The following is a 19,557-nucleotide window of genomic DNA, read 5'->3' as shown; positions in this document are numbered from 1 at the left end:
CATCTTGATTGAAGCGCGAGATAGTCCAGCTTTGGCTAGCGACAGTAGGTACGGCAACACTTGAGGGGCTGTAATCCGCAGAGGGTTAATCTTCTGTGCCCGGCACCAGATAGAGAACCTCTTCCACTTATGTCCGTAGCACTTGAGAGTTGAGGACGCCCTGGCCTTCGCAAGAACCTCTCTGCAGTCGGCCGGGATATCGTACCCTCCAAACTAGTGCTGCAGGAGCCAGGCCTGCAAGTTCAGCGAATCTGGGTCGTGATGAAGAATGGCGCCTCCTTCTCTGGAGAGAAGATCTGCATCCGTCGACAGCTTGACTGGTGGGGACGCTGACAAGTCCAGAAGGTCAGGGAACCAGATCTGTCTCGGCCACGCCGGTGCGACGAGGATCCTTCTGCACCAGGACTTCTTGAGCTGGTTGATGAGTCGGAGCAACAACGGCAACGAAGGGAACGCATATAGGAAGAAGCCGTCCCAGGGGAACGAGAAAGCATCGCCCATGCTCCTCGGTTGGGGAAACCTGCTGGCGAACCTCTGGCACTTGGAGTTTGTCACGAACAGGTCGATCTGGGGTTTGTCCCATCGCTGAAAGAGTCAGTCCACTTGGTCCTGGCATAGTTACCACTCGTGGCACGAGCGCAGCTCTTTGCTGAGTGAGTCGGCAATGGTGTTTTTTATCCCTGCCAGATGAAACGGCACCAGGAACATCCCTTGAGCAACTGCCCAATGTCACAGATCCTGGGCTTCCTTGGATAGGGCTGGGGACCTGGTTCCGCCCTGCTTCTGGATGTAAGACATTGTGGTGGTGTTGTCAGTGAAGATCCTCACTATCTTGCCCTTGAGGGACGGGAGAAAGGACCCGAGGGCCCAGAACACTGCCCGGAGCTCCAGGATGTACATGTGGAGCGGCTTCTCCTCTGGGAGCCAAAGGCCTCTCAAGTGGAGATCTCCAGTGTGCGCTCCCCACCCCTCCAGGGAGGCATCCGTCGTCACCGTCACCTGGTGGGCGGGGGTCTAAAAATCTGTTCCTGCCGCCAGATGAGCGCGGGTGCCCCACCACCGGATCACTTTATGAAAGGTCTCGTTGAGAGGGATCCTGTCTTCGAAGCTGCCCATTGCTTGTATCCAGTGGGTGTCGAGGAACTCCTGTAGAGGGCGCATCCGAAGCCTGTACAGGCGCACGAGATATTTGCAAGAGGACATCATCCCGAGGAGGGACTTGATGGGCCTGCACCTTGCCTAGGATGGCCTTTGTCCTTTCCTCCGACGGTGAGGCCAGACACGCCACGGTGTCGAGCTTGGCTCCCAGAAACCGTGCGACTTGCGAGGGGACCAGGTGGGACTTGGGGAAGTTGGAGAACCCCAGGTCCGTGAGTAGCTGGACGGTCTTCGCTGTGTGTTCCATGGCGAGCTCCCTTGTCCTTGCGTGGATGAGCCAATCGTCCAGGTAGGGGTAGGCGTTAATCCCCTTTAGGTGCAGCCACGCCGCCACTGGAGCGAGGCACTTGGTGAAAACCCGGGGTGCCGATTTCAGTCTGAACGGGAGGGCCTTGAACTGGTAGTGCTGCCCTTGGACCACGAACCTGAGGAACTTTCGGTGTCTTTTAAAATGGGGATGTGAAAGTATGCATCCTCCAAATCCAACGACGACAAGAAATCGCCCTCCTACAGCTGCCCCAGCACATGCTGGAGGGTGACCATCCGGAACCTCTGTGCCTTGATGTACTTGTTCAGTCGTCGCAGGTCCAGGATGGGTCACCAACCTCCTGTCTTCTTTCTCACGAGGAAGTACCTTGAGTATACTCCGGAGCCCCGGAGCCTCTTCAGGACGAGCTTGATGGCACCTTTTTTGAGCATCGCCCTTACCTCCAATAGCAGTTGAGGGATGTGATTTTCCTTCCCGACCACGGGTGGAATGCGGGGGCACTTTTTTAGGAATTCGAGGGCGTGCCCCTGGGCCAGGGCGTCCAGCTCCCAACTGTCGGTGGAGATGGACTCCCACACGCTGACTAACTTCGCCAGCCGGCCTCCCACCGGGGTGCTTCGGTGGGGGCCCGACACCTCAGTCGGTTCAATCTTGCTTGGAGGACGCCTTGCTGCCTTGGCCTCCCTGGCGACGACAGCGGGGTCCACCCGACTTGCCTTGTCCTCTATAGGCTTCCTGCGACGAGGAGCGGGCCGCTTGGCGGTATGTAGAGGAGCCACTGCCGAATCCCTTGGAGGCACCCTGCTTGCCTCCGGTGCTCCGAAAGGACGGCCTTCGTTGCCGGAGAACGCCTAGGGCCTTAGCTGTCTCCGTGTCCGCCTTGATGGCTTGGAGGGACTCATCCACTGTTTTCCCAAACAGATTGTTCCCGTCGAACGGCATGTCCAAAACTTTGGCTTGTATGTCCTGGTGGAAATCCGTTGCCTTGAGCCACCCTCATCGTCTAAGGCAAACGCCGTTGCCTAGCTGGCGTAAACCGGTGTCGTCAATGTCCGTTGCCACCGTTATGGCGTGGTCCAACGCCACCTCGCCTTCTTGCAAGATCTCCAGGGCCTCGGCCCTCTTGTGGTCCGGTAGGAAGTCCAACAGGGGGACGATCTTGTAACATAACTCCCTGTCATAGCGGGCCATGATCGCAAGGGCGCTGGCCGCCTTAATTGTTGTTGCCGCCGACGACGACGAGATAACTCGTCGTCCCATTGCGTCCAGCTTCTTTCCTTCGCCGTATGGTGGGGAAGTTGGTGTTGAGGCCGATGCCCCCCGCTTTCTTCTTGGCTGCTGCTAAGACGACCGAGTCAGGGGTCAGTTGTGCCCTAAGGCACAAAGGGGCCGCGTCGGGTACCCGGTACTAAATCTCTTACCGATCCCTCTTGGCAGGCGTCGTAGACGGGTTCTTGAGAAGGGTGAGACCCTCGTCCCAGATGTCATCCAGCAGAGGCACGACGAGGACTGTTTTCCTCTTGGCCTCGCACCGTTGGTAAAGGAAACCTTCCTTCTTCTCTTCGGGGCAGAGCTGGAAAAGCTCGGATGCCCTGGGGATCATTGCATGGAAAGATCCGATCTCGTCGGGCGGGGATGCCCGGGCTGGGGGCGATGGGAGCTCCGTCCCGTCATCACCGCCGTCGTTGTCGGTACCCATTGTGGCCGTGTCCGTTCCCGTGTCATCCCCAGGGACCGGGGACGTGGGCAAAGGTTGAGTAGGCCGCGAGGGCTGAAAAGGCGGGGCTGGATGGATCCGTCTTCTCTTGTTTGGGGGGCTTCCCGCCGGGCCTGGCTCTGGCTCCTCCGTCGAGCCTGGTTCCGGTTCCTCCGTCGGTGGTAAGGACAATCTCGTCCTTATCTCCGAACATAAGGATTGTATTGCCAACAAAATGGCCGTGGAGTTGTCCTGCGGCTCCGGAAGCGACGGGTGACTAGGACCCTCGCCGGTGCCGCCGTCGCTCTCGTCGTCCCCTTTGTCGGGATCCCTCCCGTGGGAACAGGTCTCTTCGACGCCCTCGTCGAGGCCCTCTAAGACTTCTACCAGCTCCTCCTCGGATGCTGTGTCCGTGTCCACAATGGCCACCGCCTCCCCCCTCTTTTTCCGCTGGGGTCTTCACGGGGGTCTTTTTGATGGGTCTGAAAGAGGCTTCCCTCCGCGGAGGCAGGGACACTCTGGGCCCCCAGGTCACCTCCACTGGTGTCACCTCCACTGGTGTAGCCTCCACAGGCTGCGCAAGGGTCGCCGCGACTTCCTCGATAGAGGCCTTGGCCGGGTGAATCAAGGCCTTTACCACCTTCTGTGGCCTTCACCTTGGGGGCAGGGTGACCGCCTCGCTCCCCCTCGGCTGGATCCTTTGAGCTCGACCGGGGCCTCTCCAGAAGCTTCACCGGGTTCTCGGCCTTCCTCTTCCCTAAGCCAGAGCGTTGGCTCGTGGTTGATGGAGCTGGAGAGGATGCGCCCTGCCTGGCAGTCGAGGAGCCCGACCGTTCGGCACTCCCGGTGCCCGCGGACTCGCGGTGCTTTGCCTTCTGTTGGGCCCCCGTCGCCGGGGCGCCCTCACAGGACTAAGAAGACCGCTCGGACTTCTTCTCACCTGACGGGCTCTTTCCTTCCAGCCAGTTGGAGAGACGAAGGTGTCGGTCCTTGATGGTCCGTTCCGACATGTTCCTGCAAAACGCACAGTCCTTCTCCACGTGCGTTTTGTCCTCATGAAGGCAGTAGAGACATTGAGGGCTCGTCCTCCTTGAACACATTCTGCAGCTGGCATCCAGGGCAAACCCTGAACAGCTTTCCGGGGGTCGAGCTTCCCTTCTCCTGGGCCATGTTCGGGTAGGCCGCAGAAACTCCTGGACTGCTCCAAGAAGCGTAACTCAACGAAATCTTCACCCTTGAGGGGCGTAGAAAAATCCGACACGGATCCCCGTTAATCAGATGTAGAGACGGTGGAGCTTGAGGCTCTATTTGACTGAAAAATGAGAAGAACAAGTTACTTTCTTACCTGGTAACGTTCTTTCGATGGGATGGTCCGACGACGTATTCCATATCTATGACATGTAATCACCACAGCTGTGCTGCTTCGGAAACTTTTTTCCTGGCGTCTGCATCCTGCGTCGATGACGTCGATGCGCCGTCGTCGAGGACCTCCTCCGACGTCCAACGTCATCCGATGTGATAAGTAGGACGCCCGACGCCCGTAGCCTCAGTTGTAGTTTTTTCCCCCAGAACGTGTGACATTAGTCAACTGCCAGTCAGACACAAAGCCTTGCGGAACGTAAGCTGTAATCGCAAAAGAAATTCTGCAGCGGGGAAGGCAGGGCGGGAGCGATATGGAATACGTCGTCGGACCATCCCATCGAAAGAACGTTACCAGGTAACAAAGTAACTTGTTCTTCGAGGGGATTGGGTCCTCCGACGTATTCCATATCTATGACAGACTCCCAAAGCAGTACCAGAGCAAGGAGGAGGGAAAGAATTTAGAATCAAAATTTAGAATAGCCAATCATAGCCAATCATAACCAATCAAATAGCAGAGCAAAGGACCGCCTTGCCAAAGGCCAGATCCTGCCCTCGGATGGAATCGAGGGAACAGTGACGTACAAATGTATGTACTGAAGCCCAGGTGGCTGCATCACAGATGTAGATGCAGCCACACCCCTGGTAGAATGGGCCCGCAAGCCAGCCGGTGGGTCCCTACCCGCCAAGCGGTAACACTCCGAGATGGCTAAAATAATCCAGCGAGACAAAGTCTGTTTCATCACAGCTTGCCCCAAACGCTTTCCAGCGTAACCAATAAAGAGTTGATCGTCCACTCTGACCCGGGACATGCGTGAAACATAAAAGCTTAAAGCTCTCCTAGGATCAAGCGATCAAGCCTATGGAGCCTCTCCTCTTCCTTACCAGGATGCGGAGGAGGATAGAATGCCGGAAGAACAACCTTCTGGGCCAAATGAAATTCCGTCACTACCTTCAGAAGAAAAGAAGGACGAACTCTAAGGACAACCCTGTCCTTGTGAAATACAGTGAAGGGTGGCTGAACTGAAAGTGCCTGTAACTCACTCACTCTGCGAGCGGAAGTAACCGCAACTAAAAACACAGTTTTCAGAGTTAACAGCCTCAAAGGGCAAGAATGTAAAGGCTCAAACTGAGCACCCATAAGAAACTAAAGAACAAGGTTTAAATCCCAACCGGGCACCAGGAAAGGTGACGGAGGGAACACATTAGTGAGCCCTTTCAGAAACTGTGAAATTAAAGGGATTTTAAAGTAAGAACACTCTTCAGACGAGCGCTTAAAGATGGACAGCGCCGCCAGGTAACCTTTAATGGTACCCACTTGCAAGCCCCTGTGGGCCAACGAAAGTAAAAAGGACAGAACCATGGGGATGTCACAAGCAAAAGGATCCACATTCTGAACCCTGCACCAGTCGCAAAACGTACGCCAACGGTACAGAGACTATGTTGCTGGCCTTCGGGCCGAAAGCAACACCTCCATCACGTCTTCAGGGAGGTCCCAATCCTTATACCTCAACCTTTCAGAAGCCAATCGTGAAGGTTGAGGGATCTGACCTCTGGATGGAGAACCTGACCCCCCTCCCGTGAGAGCAGATCGTCTTGGTAGGGAAGACGACGTGGAGGGCAGATGGACAAGTCGAGAAGGTCCGGGTACCACGTCCTCCGAGCCCACGCCGGAGCAATGAGGATCATCCGGGAAGCGAACTTCCGTAACCTCCGCAGCACTTGCGGGATGACGGGGACTGGAGGAAACGCGTACAGCAGCGGGAATGACCACTCCACCACGAATGCGTCTCCTAAGGCTCCTTTTGGAGTAAATTCCCGCGAGCAAAACCTTTCGCACTTTCGGTTGACACTGGAGGCGAAGAGATCCACTTGAGGGGTCCCCCAAAGGGCAAAGATCTCCAGGAGAATCTCCTGAGCCAACTCCCACTCGTGAGAGATCGCGCTCTGCCTGCTCAGAGCATCCGCCGTCACGTTTTCGTCTCCGGCCAGATGAACTGCCATCGAAACTTCCTGCTGGATGGCCCAGAACTCGAGCTGCATCGCCTCCCTGCACAGAGGAAGTGACCCTGCCCCCCCCCTTTTTGTTGAGGTAGTGCATGGCCACTGTGTTGTCCGTCAGGATCAGGACATTCTTTCCTCGCACAGTCGGCAGAAAAGCCTTCAGGGCTAGCCTGACGGCCTCAGCTCCAACAGATTGATATGGAGTCTGGACTCCGACGGAGACCAACGACCGCTGACTGTCAGCCCGTTGGCATGAGCTCCCCAACCCGTGAGGGATGCATCCGTCACGATCGTCACCTCCGGCCAGGGAAGCCAAAATGGAGCCCCCTTCATCAAGTTGCCTTCGACGGCCCACCACAGAAGGTCCCGGGCGACCAAGGGCGGCACCAGAACCGAGTCCGGAGGACTGCGACCATTGCGTCTTGAGTGCCCACTGCAAAGATCTCATCCGCATGCGAGCCTCTGGCACCAGAAGAATGCAGGATGCCATGAGGCCGAGCAACCTCAAGAACTCGAACGCTGGGAGCGTCTGGGCATGCTGAAACTTGTGCACCATCTGCTGAATGTGAAGAGCCCTCACCTGGGGAGGAAAACACTGCCCCAGGGAAGTGTCTAGCACTGCTCCGATGTACTGGAGCCGATGTGTTGGCGTCAAATGGGACTTCTTTAAATTGAGGGAGAAGCCCAGCCTGTGAAGGGAGTGGCAGGTGACGGACAGATGATCCAGGACTTGCTCGGGAGAGCTCCCCCTGATCAACCAATCGTCCAGGTAGGGGTAGACGTGAATCCCCCCTTGCCTGAGATGCGCTGCCACCACCACCATGAGCTTGGTGAAAACCCTCGGGGCGGAGGTCAATCCGAACGGCAGGACCCGAAACTGAAAGTGCGAGTCGCCAACCGCGAACCTCAGGTGGTACTTGTGCTTGGGATGGATCGGCACATGGAAGTAAGCATCCTTGAGGTCGAGAGACACCAACCAGTCCTGAAGCTGAAGGGCCTGGAGGACTTGAGAGAGAGTAACCATCTTGAACTTGTCCTTCCTGAGGAGTTTGCTCAAACCGCGCAAGTCCATGATGGGTCTCAATCCCCCGTCTTTCTTCGAAATCAAAAAATAAGGGGAATACCATCCCTTGTTCCTCTCCGCTACAGGCACCAGTTCTATGGCGCCTTTCTCCAGCAGGGCTTGAATTTCCTGCGCAAGGAGCGGATCCGGACTCTGCAAAGAGAGGTTCCCCGGTGGATTGTCGCGAGGCCTGCGCCGAAAAGGAAGACAGTAGCCGTGGGTTATGATCTCCAGAACCCACACATCTGAAGTAATGGCTTGCCACTCTACAAGATGCTGCGCCAGCCTTCCCCCAACCGGCAAACCATGAAACGAGACAAGGCACAAATGGAGTTGGCCGCCTGAAGCGCCATACCACCAGAAGAAAACACTTTCTTCGCCCAGCCATCAAAACATTTGTCGTCCCTATCAGGAGGAATGGTAGGGTACGACGCCTGCTTTGCCGGGGCCGTGGCCGCCTGCACCACCAAACTCTGCGGAGTGGGGTGCCTGGTCAAGTAGCAGGGGTCGCTACTGGCTGGACGGTATTTTCGCGACAAGGATCTGCCCACCGCCGGGAGACTCTCCGGAGCAGTCCAAGCCGCCGCCACCCTTCTCTGTAAAGCGATATGGAATGGCAGTACCGGGTCAGTTGGGGGACCAACATCAAGGATGTCCGTCAGATCATCCTGCACAAACTCCCCTGGGGGAGCAGACCATCCCAAGTACTCAGAAAACCTAGCCATAAGGCGCCGGTACGAGGAATCGGCATGAGAGCCAGGCTCAGGCCTACAAAACTCCACCTCCGGAGAGGTGTCCAGTCCACTGGCATCATGCAGTGACTGCCTCAAATCGTCAAACTGACTATGGCCCGAGACAATTTCATCTGGAACCTGACTAGGAACCAGGCCATCAGAATCCTCATCCGCCTCTGAAATATACTCCGGGTGGCGAAAAGAAGGCACCCGAGAGTGCTTGCTCATAACCAGAGCCTTCCTAGGGGGTCCTCCCGTGCCACGGGGTACCTCCGACACGAAAGGCGTCGATGGCGTCGAGCGAATCGGCGCCGAGAGAACCGGCATCGGCGCCGAGAGGATCGGCGTCGACGTCGAGGAAATCGGCGTCGACGTCAGATGCAGCGCCTCCAGCGTCGACACAGCCCTCGAAGCCGGAGCCCCGAGCGTGTCCTTCGACGACCTGAGCGTCGACGGCTTCGATGACTTCCTTGGAGCCGGAGCCTCGAGAAAGCCTGTCGACGCCCTCGACGCCTCAGACGTCAATGTCTTCCTCGAAGACCTCACAGGTGCACACAGTCTCGAACGCGTCGAGGACCGGGACCTGGAACGGGTACGTCGTGAACGAGTCTCCTTGTCCGAACGGGACCTCTCCCGTGACTCGTGCCGACCACTCTTGCGAGCGGTGTCTCTCGACCTCTCACGGCCGACCCCACTCGGGGGCGCGGACGGCTTAGTACCCTGCGACTCAAGAATCGCCAGCATTTTCTTCCCGAAGGAAGCCCATTCCTCCGGCGTCGCACGGCTGGTGGGGTAAGCAACGTGCCGGGCAGAGTCCTCCGAAGAGGCCCTTGAAGACGACCGGTGTCGGCGCTTCCGAGAATGCCTCGAAGAGGCTGAGGAGTGGCGAGACCGACTCCTAGAAGGAGACCCACGAGACTTCCAACGATGACGCGGAGAGTCACCCCTCGAAACATCCGTTGAAAGCCCCGCAGACTTCGACTTCCGGGACTTGGACACCCGACCTACCGACAACTTCTTCTTACGTTCGCGTAAGGCTTTGGACGTGAGCGACTGGCAGTCGATACAGTCATCCGTGTCGTGGGCCTCCCCGAGGCACCAGAGGCAGGCGTCGTGCTAGTCCGTCACCGACATCTTGGACCCACACTCCCTGCACTTCTTGAAGCCCGGACGCGGGGTCGAAGACGAAGTAGAAGACATCTTCACACAAAGGATTTTCACAAAACTAACAGGTTCGAAGAACCGAGAAGAACAGAACTCCAAAGAGTCGAGGCGTTTAACCGAGAAACACGAAGCAACACGTTCGCGGAAAAAACGGAACTGAGGCTACGGGCGTCGTGCGTCCTACTTATCACATCGGATGACGTCGGAGGAGGTCCTCGACGGCGGCGCATCGACGTCATCGACGCAGGACGCAGACGCCAGCAAAAAAGTTTCCGAAGCAGCACAGCTGTGGTGATTACATGTCATAGATATGGAATACGTCGGAGGACCCAATCCCCTCGAAATTCTCTTTGAAAAAAGCGCGAAAAAGCAGCAAAAGCTCGAGAGCTAAACACGAGGTCTCCCAACACTTGAGCGTGCGGTAAAAATCTGAGGATGGCTGCCAGAGGCGGGGCTTAGGGAAAGGGCAGTCATTGGCTGGGGGCAGTATGACTCAGAGACCAGTGATTGGTTACTACTGAGAAAGACAGATCAGAAACAAAACTGATACCGATTTTTTCTTTACCGAGCATTCCCGGCCTGACGGGGAATATTCATGAGCATGTGAATCCATGCCAGACCCCATGCTGGAGAATAATGGTACTTTCAAAAATGTGCATTCACCAAAGGAATGGGGGTGAAATAATTACATACAGTGAAAACAATGAAATAAGTAATACAATAAAAAACGGGGGAGCCATGTAGTCCGTTCACATTTGTTTGTGACTCCATTGCCCTCCACGACCACGGGAACACCTTCTTAATGTGGTCTATCATTTTTGCACATGTGGCTGTGTCAGAACCTGCAACAAAAAGATACCATGGAAGAGGTGCACTTTGTCGACGTGTGCACAGGCTTGATATATCCATTAAGGTCTCAGTACAGATTTAGGTCCGGTGACTAAGGTGGAGTTTGGACCCAAATGAGCTTATATTCCTTCCTAAATGCTGCTGCAGAGAAGTGCTTAGAGTCACTGCCCTGTACGATGCATAATTTGCGGGTGTCCAACGGGTTATGCTGTCATACAACCTATCATATTATTGATGATCTTACTTTAGTGTGAAGTTTAGATAGAGAACAGTCTTAACAAAAATAACATATGCAAAAAGGGACGTGTCGAGCAAACGGATACAATGCAAGCAAAGCAGAAAGCAATGGCAGAAATTGTGTAGAGGCATTCCAAAAGAAGGCCACCGGGTGTAGGGGCTGAGGTGAGAGGGAGTGGACACTCATGGGACAAGTGTGATTCATTAACTGGACCAACAGGTGGCAGGAAGGAGTCCATCAAGCACTTCCAAATATGTGGTAATAATGGTAGCTTAGGGAAGGGGCTAACTGCAGAGTGGCACAGTGCAAAGCTGTACAGTATGTATGGTTCTGAACTAAGTACATCAGAGCTGACTAATGGGGTAGGCACTGCTGCCAGCTAGAGGCTATGCTCTACAGTAGAAACCTTGGTGGATAAACTCGCGGGGTTTCTGGCCCTTCCACAAGCAGAAGTCACCTGTGGCTACAGACTAGTAAACATTACCCCCTAAAGAAGGTGTGCTATATATCAAGCTTGTGACATAGCACATTTGTGGAGACCAAAATCGCAAGACTGCCCCATCCACCAAACTCTCAACTCAAGAGTTTGTGAAAATATACAGTGCTATGAATGGGTGGGAGGGCGGAAGGGGGTGGGGGGGTAACCGAAGTCCAGAGGCAACGTTTTACGCAAATGAGACCTCACTGGTTGCTGGTACTGCATTTGAAGAATCTGGCCCTACTGTATGAACGCTTGAACGCTTTAGAGAACACACAGTAGCGCCAGCATGTTGGTTTGGCCGAGGGGGCACACATGGTATAGTGGACCGGCACAGTGTATTTATACAGTAAGTGAATTTGAGATGACCCCAGTGCCGGGTACAGTAAATCCTTGCACACGTGCTTCACCGTTGGGATTAGAGGAGCCAGTGCCCTCTAGAGGTTAGAGTACTTTGGTAGCTATCCACACCTATGGTAAAGGTGCCAGCTAGAGTATTTTGGTCCCCAACCAGATTTCTGCTGCATCCCATAAGGTACAAATTAATTGTTAGAGGCACTGGCCACTGAACACAGCCACACACATGTCCAGAGAGAAATTACACATGGATGCCTACCAGCATGGTGCCCTCATTTGTCATTTTGGGATCGCCTTTCTGCCTCACAAGCCATGTGCAGCCACCACTGGTTAGCGATTATAGGCTTTTGGTAGCTTAGCTCGTGGCTATACACTCCAGTGCATACAAAAAGGGCAGGATGATCCTGGTACAGTATTTTTGCTGCATCCCTTACTGTGCAGTGCATGCGAGAGAAGCGCTCGCCACAAAATAGTTTTATATGGCTGCACTTCTAAATAATAATACCCAATGCAGGACGACCACAATCAAAGGCCCACCCATCATCAACCTCACTTACATCGACCATTTGTAAATCGCACGGACCGGTGTGAAAATATAACCGGGCAGAGACACAAGAGTATGCAAATGTGGCATGGCTGAATACAGTACTGCATTTTCAGAAATCATGGCAAACCACGTGAAAGACTCGGAACACATTCTACAGGCCATAAGCACATGCCACTATAGTATTCCTCACCTCTACAGCATGCATGTGAAAGTCATGGTTAAACTGAACCACAGGCAAAGGCTAAAGAGGGCCCCGATTAAATCAAACTTGTAAGGATTAATTACTGGCAGGGTGTTTTATCCACAATCAAGAAAATGTCACCATTAATGTAAGTTCTATCAACTGACTAGAAACGTCAATTAATACCTTTTCCTTACATCTTTAGGAAAAACCTATGAAGGGTCGTCTGGAGCAGGATTGCAACTAGTCAACCCTTTGACCATGGTCTGACTATCCGCTGAATCATTATATTTAAGGGGCAGTCCTTGTGGCTTTATAGTACTTGGTAGCATAACCCAGGGCCCATAATTAGCCGGTTAGTTCAATCACTGTCCCCCAAAGCGCAGGCCATCAGCAGGACTTGGACAGTCAATGCTTAGGACACAGGTGCATGGCTCAAGCCACGCGGCACAGACAGAAAATGCAACCCACAATAATGCTCATCCATTGAGATGCTCTGCCGAGGGCATGTCTGCATTCTGATGGACAGGGCGCCGCAGTCCGGGGAGAGTGGGCATGTTGGGAAGCGTCTGGGCCCGGGCATGAGAAGTGCCATCAGTGACTCAAAGCCTACACCACACTGTAGCTAGAGTAGGCATGTGTAAGCGGTGCATGCTTAACGCATGAGCAGTACAATGTTGGTGTAGTGCCACACCACAGTGAAAGTGCACATATAGGCATTTATTTTGAGGGCCATCACTGAGAAATAAGTTAAAAGGAATGCTTGGGAGGAGGCTCCCCGAGAAGAAGGATATCCCACTGGTAATCTGCATTGCATCGCTGCAATCTGTGGGAAGAAGATCTCCATGGAAACCATAACTTACTACTCTTTGAGCCAAAGGAGGAGTACTGGTCCCATCTAAATGAACAGTAGCCACCAAAGGGGTGAGCTTGCTCTGCACACGGGCGCAGCTAGGAGGTTACACAATTCTCCATTTGCTTGTTCATGCATGTAGACTACTGCATTTGCTCCCAGCTTTGTGATAAGTGCGTTGATTGCCTTTCAATAGACCAGTGCATATGCCAATCAGAACCGTTAAAGGCGCAGGATGCCCAGGCATAGAAGGGACCTGGAGGGTGGTAGCCAGGTGCCAAAGATAAGCTTTCGCCCAGTTATGGATGCAGAAGGGAGACATTTCAGAGCATACCTGGTACTTTGCTGATTACACTATAAAAGACATCTCTCCAGGGGTGGACTGGCCCATAGGGAACTCTGGAGATTTCCCGGTGGGCCTCTGCACCCTGGGCCTCTTTTGTGTGGTATTTCCAAATTTTCTCATAGGAAAAGCATTGGGCTTGCTGAAAATGTGTCATATGGGGCCACTTTGAACATTATTTCCAGGGCCTCTTTTGGTCACCAGTAATTATTTCCAGGGCCTCTTTTAGTTCCCAGTCCACCCCTGCATCTCCCACACATGAGATTAGGTTGCTTCGGTTCAATGAGCCTCTGCCATTACTAATCAGCACTTGGCAATGCATGGCCTTATTTTTGCACACTGCATTACCTTTCCCGAGTGGCACAGGCCACGTCAGGCAGGCAGTATTGAAGCAGGACAAGAGGATCCGATTTGCCAACTGAGTGAGGCCACAGAAGCGATTGACTCACGATGTGTGCAGGAGACGCAAAAAAAGGGGGGGTTGAGAGGAGACCCCCGCCCCCACCACATGTAGGTGACGTCAGGCAGGAAGGAAGTTGGGGGAAATAACATCCGGAGCCTGCATACGTGAACATGCAGGTCAGCACAACGGCCAACATCCATGAAAAATAAACAGAGGTGAGCTTTATAAAATCGCACATAACTTATCAAGTGTGGGCGAGCCCTGGTTAACATTTCGCCCTTTGTTCTGCATTTCGTATAGCGATTTCCATTTCATGGAAAGGTTGGATTTCATTTCAACGCAGTGTTTTTGTAGTGTGGTGACTTGTTGCTCCTTTTAACAAGGCCCCACAAGTATCTTCAATGCACAGGTAAACGCTGCCTCAAAGCATTCAGACGGTTCCAACATTTTAAACGTTTTATCCAATAGTTTGGAGTGAACCGATGATGCCAGGCTGCAATAAGGAGTCGTATGTAGCATCACTGTAGAGCGATTGTGTCTATTCATCATTTGTCTGCCTCGCCCTCCGAACACCACATCACCATGGCAGAGCAACACAACAGTGCACGGACCAGGCAGGATTTCCGGGAACGCAGCTCACGTGGACTGCCAGCAAACAGCCATGACTCCCAATTTGTCCTCGCTGGCCCTTCCTCGACATCGCATTATCCTTTCCACAGGAGACCCATTGACGCACTGAAGTCTGCGTCACACGGAGCCGATTAGTACAAATTGATGCTGAAGGCCTTCCATTAGCACTGAATCAACCCAGTGTCCAAAGAAAACTATTCAGGACGGATCGGTTTCCACAAAGGTGGGAGTGTATTGGGTTAGTCACAGCTTCTTCATCTCACTTAGTTCAGACAGGCTTTAAAAAGTCCCCCTGTCAGGGCATATGGGGCAGTACAGGAATGAAGAGCTTAGCAGCAGACACCCGCTACTCTCATGTCCTGCCTATGCTTTACTCACAGGCCTACATGGTCTCCAGCTCTGACTTTACTTGATCACCGTTAGGCCCGTCTCTGGTGCCACGGCCTTTCCCTTCAGGTACAGGGGTCAAAACTGCTCAAGTCACCAGCTGAAACCAATGTCCTCCCACCACACGAAAAAAAAAAAAGCTGAAGAAAGTCAATTAACTTTCAATAATTTCCTTCCATTAAAAAAGCGGTGACCTAGGAATGTTCGCCTATATACCAAATCCACATTTTTGTTTCAAAGACCAGCAGTATACATCGTCTCTTAGCACGTTTTTTCACTAAGTTAATTACAGGATACATTATATTCCAGATCCTTGAAATGACAAGCAACACACCTGCCAATGTAGGGAGTAATTTCAGCTTAAGACCACACCAATTTCGAGAATGGTACATACCTGTCGGGAAAAGCCCTTCTCCGTATTTGCTTGCCCAACTGTTATTTTTCGCAGAAATCGGTCATTTGTGTCCAAAACTGGAGGCAAAAAAAACACAACAGCATTTATAAATGATACTCTACAGTGATAAGCCATTGGTATAAGACTGGTGGGATATGAGATTTTTGTAGACACACTTTAAGATAAACCGGCACAGTCACACACGCACACTATTGTTGCAATTTATAATCACGACATACTACAGTTTTTACACAAAAGAGACTATTTCCAGGCAAGCCTGTGCACGTCCTGCCCAAAAACACTGTGCATAAAGTGTGCCTAGCAGCAGATGCTGTACATACAGGACAATGATTCCAGGCCTGGAACAGATGACCCGAGGACTAAGTTGAACCCAAACTACCCTGGGCTGGCTATGCTGCAGTACCGTCTGTTAGGAATCAGCGACGGGTTTCTCCCTGAAACAAACCATTTGCGTATCAAATAACCCTTGCTCTTTGCAGAGAGCCTCCTACTAATTCTATACTCATTTCAGATAAGTGTCCACCTTGTAGTTGATGGGATCCAAGCCCCAATCCTTTAAAAAGGGGGTGCTGGGTGTTTGGAAAAAATAAATCCAGCAAGCGTGCTCCAACACTATACATCAGACCAGGGTCACCATGCCATATACCTGGTGCACTCCAAGTGCTAATTGTTAACCATTCACAACCATAATAAGTAAACCAAAAGTTGAGGGGTCCTGTGCAAGAGGTCTAAATAGTGTGAGTGACCACCTGCAGAAGTGGTGTCATCAACGGGAAAGTACATTTGCTTTCTTGTGAATTTGCCTTCATGGATTCCTAACATGAACACAATGAAAAATGGTCGGAAGTAAATAGGCAATCCAGCAGAGCTTCAGAGTCTGACCCCATCAGTGTTTCACTACCAGAACTAGGTTCGAGAATGATTATTTAAATCAGGGCTCTTCAAGTCTTGTCCTCGAGTCCCAGACAAAATATTTAAGGCATAGTTGTGTTATTGGTGGGCCTAACCTAGTGGAAATGGAACGTTGCTCTAGTTAATAGGCCCGACCGGAGCAAGGTGATGGGTTACCACTAGGCATGACCACCCAATGAAATTGAGCTCTACGTGTTGCGGGAGAAAGTCTCCCTTCATCAGGAGCAAAACATTAATAGAGTTCAAATCTTAGGTTGAATATTCTAGCTTCACCTTTCTAATATATCTACAAAGTAAATAAAAAGACCCGGGTCAGTGTGCTTCTTACTTATACACTATTTTTGTATGCAAGATATTGATGTACTATCTGAATAGAAATCACCTTCAGGGATGTCCATATGTAGTGCGCTGCATTTAGAACTCAACTAATCTTCTTCCTTAGTTGTCCTCTGTAATGGTGAATCCAAAAACCAAAAAACTGGTATAAAATGACAGAGGATTTCATGACTCTACTATGTATCATGGTTCTAACATTAACCTTGCCTGCTTGGTAGATTGTACATTGTAAGAGTACTGCAGTGCACAATATGTGCAGAATTGCTAACTTTTTTTCAAATTAAGGTAATCTGAAAAAGGAACAAAAGTGGTAAAGCTATCATTTGGATATGCTATGTGACTGAATAATTGTATTATCGGCTTAGGCTTACCTTACAGTCATAAATTAGCTGCATAATCTCATACGGTATGGCGGTATTGAAGAATGTCAACCGGTATCACAGTTACTACAGCTCACTATTCAAAACACTTCCGTCCTCATTCTTCTTGATTTGTCTGCTGCCTTCGTCACAGTGGATCATTCCCTGCTTCTTGATTCTCTCTCCTCCTTTGGTTTCCGTGGATCTGTTCTAGCCTGGTTTTCATCCTACTTATCTAACCGTACCTTTGCCGTTTCTTGGGGCGGCGCTACCTCCCTTTCCTTTCCCCGGTGTGCCCCAAGGGTCAGTTCTTGGTCCTTTTGTATTCTCTTTGTACACTTCCTTTCTTGCTCCCATTATTTCATCCTCTGGAGTCTCACACCACTTCTATGCCGAGGACGCTCAGCTCTTTCTCTCCTTCACAGCTGACATTCATCACACTCTTTCATCCTGACTCACTGCAATTAAATTCTGGATGGCCTCTCACTTCTATTCTTTCCTGCTAATGTTCTCCCACCCCCTGTTCCTCCTCCTATTTTCTTTCCTCCATCCTGTCCCCATTTCCCTCACTGCTCACAATCATGGTCTCTACTTTGATGCTAATCTTTCCTTCGTTCACCATCTCCCTTACTTCTCGCGCCTGTCTATTCCATCTCTGCAATATATGTAAAATTCGCCCTTTTCTTACCTTTCACCAGACAAAGCTTCTTCTATCTTCTTTAGTCTTTTCTCAACTGTTTTACTGTTGTGTTCTATTCTTTGGTCTTCCTTGTTCACGTCTTGCTCCTCTTAAATCAATCTACCACTCTTCTATTCGTTCACTATGTCTTCTCTCCTATCGGGACTCAATTTCTTCATCTTTTGCCTCACTGGTATGGCTTTCTTTTTACTCCCAGCTCAAGTACAATTTCCATGGTCTTGTCTTCAAATCTCTCTATGGTCTTGCCCCTAACTATCTTGCATCTCTCCTCTGATTCTATTCCCGTTCTCTCCGTTCTGCCGGTCTCTTTCGACTTAATGGTCCTTGTGCACAATCCCGTTTTCGATCTTTCCAACTTCTTGCTCCATTTCACTGAAATCTTCTTGCTCTTTCTCTCTGATCTATTACCTCTTATTCCCTGTTCTGCACTTCTTTAAAAACACATCCACTTCATTAGTCTGCTCGAGTGTTACTGGTTGATTCTGAACATCGACTTCTATTGCTTATTTTAATGTACTCTTAATTGTTCTCTGTAAAGTGCTTTGGTGCAAGGCGCTATATAAAATATATTAAAATACAAATACTAAAAGAGCAAATATGTAAAAATGGTCTGAATTTGTAGAAGATCCGTTCTGCTCATCAATTGTGAGCTATAGTTGTCATCTGAAGTGCAATTTACCAGCGGACAGGAGTGACTGTCAGTGAGCAGCTGGACTGGGCTTCATAAGAATTGACTGGATATGCAATTCTTTCTAATTCGCGAATAAGTGAAATCTAAACACAAATAGCATGGTCTCAGTCCCTTATATTAGAGTCCTAAACTAATCTGTACTGTTGTGTTTTATTCTTGGCCATTTACCGGCAATCAGTAGTGGCTTCTCGCGTGCCGTTCACTGCATGGAGCAAAAAGGCCATGCGTGGCAAAATGGCTGTTTATCAATCATGTACAGCACGTCCACGAGGATACGCCAACGTCATATATGCAAATCTTTGTGTACTTCCAGTGCTGGTGTCTGCTGCAATGCCTCTATGCTTCATCACACATGATATTTAACTAATGTCCTTAGATGAAAAATGATGACCACCTTTCCACATAATCAAAACATCCTGGGCATTCATGTACATTGACTAATATGTGTCATGTTAACAATAATTGTTACAAGATACCATTTATGAATCGAATTCAGATTTGTATTTCCAGATCTATGGGTTACCTGCATGCAGACACTTTCAATTCATAATCCATATAGCATATCACGAGCTACACTTGTAATATGGTCACCCATAGATAATACAAATCTTTAGATATACACATTTTACATAATGGCATTTAGTCAATCTTTTGATTTTAATACACAAACTTAGTAGTCACATATTCAAATTATGACATTTAGGTGGCATATCATAAGCTAACATTGCAATCTGTTCATCCATAGATGATACACATCGTTCAACAAACAAGTGCTGCACAATGGCATACAGTGAATATTGTGACTTAGGAAAACAATCTTAGTTTTGTCATTTCCAATTGTAACCTTTCAGATGGCATCAGTGGAACACCAAAATTAACTCCACAGCCTTAGGTATAATACAGATTATTCCAAATATTTATTATGGCAGTGTAGAGGTCTTATTAGTGTGCTCTCTTGGTTATGTGATTCTTCTCTTATGTTCATTCCAGCTTCTTTGTGTCTTATTCGTGGTTATTTAAGTTATGAGAACATTTACCCAAGAAATTTGAAGAAATAATATTGTCCAAAGAGTATAGAGACAGTGTGAAATTATATACACAATGGTAAAATATTTGCAGGCTTGGTGCTGAAGGATTTGGAGAGGTGGGCTAATTCGAATGGAATCCTGTCGAAACATCAGATCGGTTTCCGTAGAGGTCTTTCAACTTCGCTCAATGGGCTGGTTCGGAGTACGGTTTGTGGTAGGTCATTCTTTAAGGGTGGGCTTCCGTTATATGGGGCTTGGATTGACCCATCACAAGCATTCGATACTATCAATAGAGAACATCCCTGGGGTAAATTAAGAAAGTGGGGTCTTGATGTTTAAAATGCCATAGAGCCTATGGGAGAACCTAGGATCAAATCCCCATAGAGGAACCTGGGGAAATGTAA

The 19,557-nt window shown here is 50.5% G+C and overlaps 1 protein-coding gene across 1 annotated transcript in view; it reads right to left on the bottom strand.

Moving 5' to 3' along the window:
• Positions 1 to 19,557, bottom strand: part of MTHFD1L (methylenetetrahydrofolate dehydrogenase (NADP+ dependent) 1 like) — a 2,103,853-nt gene that overhangs the window by 1,193,149 nt on the left and 891,147 nt on the right. The window contains exon 17 of the mRNA XM_069608130.1: positions 15,107 to 15,183. Within this exon, the coding sequence (XP_069464231.1) occupies positions 15,107 to 15,183 (77 nt within the window). The remainder of the gene's footprint in view (positions 1 to 15,106; positions 15,184 to 19,557) is intronic.

The sequence above is a fragment of the Ambystoma mexicanum genome, chromosome 4q (assembly GCF_040938575.1).
Source record: "Ambystoma mexicanum isolate Mex_15411 chromosome 4q, UKY_AmexF1_1, whole genome shotgun sequence".
In the NCBI taxonomy this organism is placed as follows: Eukaryota; Metazoa; Chordata; class Amphibia; order Caudata; family Ambystomatidae; genus Ambystoma; species Ambystoma mexicanum.
This window is presented reverse-complemented; position numbering and strand designations above follow the sequence as displayed.